General features: G+C 53.3%; 1 protein-coding gene across 1 annotated transcript in view; it reads left to right on the forward strand.

Moving 5' to 3' along the window:
* The window catches only part of fam184b (family with sequence similarity 184 member B), a 31,700-nt gene that overhangs the window by 27,718 nt on the left and 1,482 nt on the right, over positions 1 to 2,500 (forward strand). Inside the window, exons 13-17 of the mRNA XM_062520537.1 lie at positions 26 to 219; positions 802 to 960; positions 1,145 to 1,262; positions 1,578 to 1,679; positions 2,111 to 2,388. Coding sequence (XP_062376521.1) covers positions 26 to 219; positions 802 to 960; positions 1,145 to 1,262; positions 1,578 to 1,679; positions 2,111 to 2,388 — 851 coding nt within the window. The remainder of the gene's footprint in view (positions 1 to 25; positions 220 to 801; positions 961 to 1,144; positions 1,263 to 1,577; positions 1,680 to 2,110; positions 2,389 to 2,500) is intronic.

Here is a 2,500-nt window from a genome sequence, read left to right on the forward strand (position 1 = left end):
CACCCTCTCTCCCTCCCTCGGTCAGGACCTGAAGCAGCAGAACCAGCAGCAGTCGTACGAGCGGCAGCTGGACGAGAGCCGCAGCGAGGTGCAGGAGCTGCGCAGGGACACCGCCGAGCTGAAGGAGCGCCTCGCCGCCCTCGCCGAGGAGCGCGACAGGGAGCGCGAGCGCGAGCGGGACCGCGAGAGACGAGACGCCGAGGAGCACCGCTACTCCAGGTGAGAGGTCGTCGGAGGGTCAGAGGGGAGAGGGCGTCCGATCGGAGACGACGGGGGGGAGATCGGAGGAGACGTGGGGAGAAGAGATACGGGGCAGCAGTGGGTTACAGTCCTGCAGCGGGCAGATTTTAGACTAGAGCTGGAACAGAACAATTCATGCAGACAGAGAAATAAATTGAGGAGGGGGGTAGGGGGAAGAGTATGTGTGTGTGGGGGGGGGGGGGGCTCCTCTTCACTCGAGGATTAATAATCTGTTTTCTCATCATTTCCTGCCCAGCTATGAATGTCATTTCCTTGGAAGAAAGAGGCTCATATCTGGGGGTTATACTCCATCTGTAATACCAATACTAATTGTAGGGCCTATCATAATTAAGCCTTATCAGACGGCCCCTTTGAAAAAAAAAAAAAGAAACTTCCACCAAACTGAAGCATCTCATCACATCTCTGAGATTGTGTGTCTGTGTGTGTGTGTGTGTGTGTGTGTGTGTGTGTCTGTGTGTGTGTGTGTGTGTGTGTGTGTGTGTGTGTGTGTGTGTGTGTGTGCGCGCGTGTGTGTGTGTGCGTGCGTGTGTCCTTGGGCAGCTCTTGGGAGGAGCAGGAGCGAGGCAAGGAGGGGAAGGAGGAGCGTGAGAAGAGGAGGCAGGGTGTGGACAGCATGAAGAGGGAGCACCGGAGGGAGATCCAGACCCTCATCGCCGCCCAGACGCGCCTGCAGGCCCGCATCATCGCCCTGGAAACAGAGTACTGGGCTTTTCATTATTAATTACCCACCACACATACACACACACACACCCAGATACACCATATCAGAAATCTGGTGCACTCCCATCTATGCGTACAGTACCTTCCCTTTCAGGATGTAAGTGATTTGAAAGCGTATATACAGTATGCGTGGCTGAGGCTCTGTGTGTGTGTGTGTGTGTAGGCTGAGAGAGCGCGAAGAGAGGACCAGGAGGCGAGAGCCACGTCTGGAGGATCTGCACTCCATCTCTAAGCTGCAGGACAAACTGGCCGAGAGAGATCAGCTCATCAAGAGACTGGTGGTGAGACCTCTCGGCACTATCCAGGGCTGACAGACAGGAAATGATCTGTGCCTGAAATGATCAAACACATTCATTGACAAGACCATAGGGAATAGCCTTGTCTTTGCCATATTGTGACATTGTACATGGCCGAGGTCAAGCCTGAATTCAGGCACCACGCCTGAGCTCCATCAGGCCTGACTAGAAATCCTAACGCTGCAGCCATGACTGCATCAGTGCGGTGTAAACATGACCAGGGCACATCCAGGGCTGTTTGTTCCACGCGACGCAGGAGTGGAATTGTGCTGAGGTTTGGTGCACGTTGTCTTTTTTTAGGAAGAGCGTCATCAGCTGTCTCAGCATCCTCCTGTGGGTGATGGAACTCCGAAACACTATGACAGCAAAACCCACGTCGGCAGTCTGACTCCCACATTTAAGGTATATTGTCTTCCTGTCTCTCTCTTTTGAATACACACTGCGAACTGAAGGAACTAAAAAGAGCTGCGTCATATCACATTCATATGCGCATTAAATTATGTAATAGACACACACACACACACCTTACACATCCACTTAAATAAGCATCTGCTGTTCCCCCACGTATAAATATGAAACAAGACAGTACATTTGTGTCATGGTAGATGGGGAAAAGCCTGAAGTGCTTTTGTGGGAAGTTAACATTTAATGACGATATTGTGACATTTAATTATTAAATCATCTTAATGAAATAAACAAGTGTCTAATATCGGCAAGGAAGGACACAATAGTCTCTGACAAACAGTTAATTTTGCAGGAGGAAGCTGGCTCTTGCCTGGTAGCTTTTTGACACAGTAGCAGTTAGTGCAGTCCCTCTTCTTTGCCTCCCACAGAAGGCGACCTTGGAGGAGACCCCTCCTCGGGTCACCAGTGTCCCCAATCTCAGCGCCTACGAGCGGGGCTACCTGAACCCCGACGCCGGGACGTCCATGTCTCCGCAGACGGCGCGCTCGCCCAGCTTCGAGCACAGCTCTCGGGGTCTCCCCTTGTCCCGCACCAGCACCCCAAACTCGGGCTCCACGCTGAGCCCCAACCCGTCCCCCGGCCAGAGGCACGGCCGCTCGCCCCCCCAGGAGCTCCCGCACCAACACCCCAACTACACACACATGAGGTGAGCACCACGGGCCAGAGGCTGGAGCTCAACGCACAGCCCTGTTGAAAAGCGTTGGGGAGCGTTTCCCAAAACCATAGTTGCTAACCTGTTAGCAACCTAGTTGATTGGC

Source organism: Sardina pilchardus, chromosome 2 (genome assembly GCF_963854185.1).
Source record: "Sardina pilchardus chromosome 2, fSarPil1.1, whole genome shotgun sequence".
Lineage (NCBI taxonomy): Eukaryota > Metazoa > Chordata > Actinopteri > Clupeiformes > Clupeidae > Sardina > Sardina pilchardus.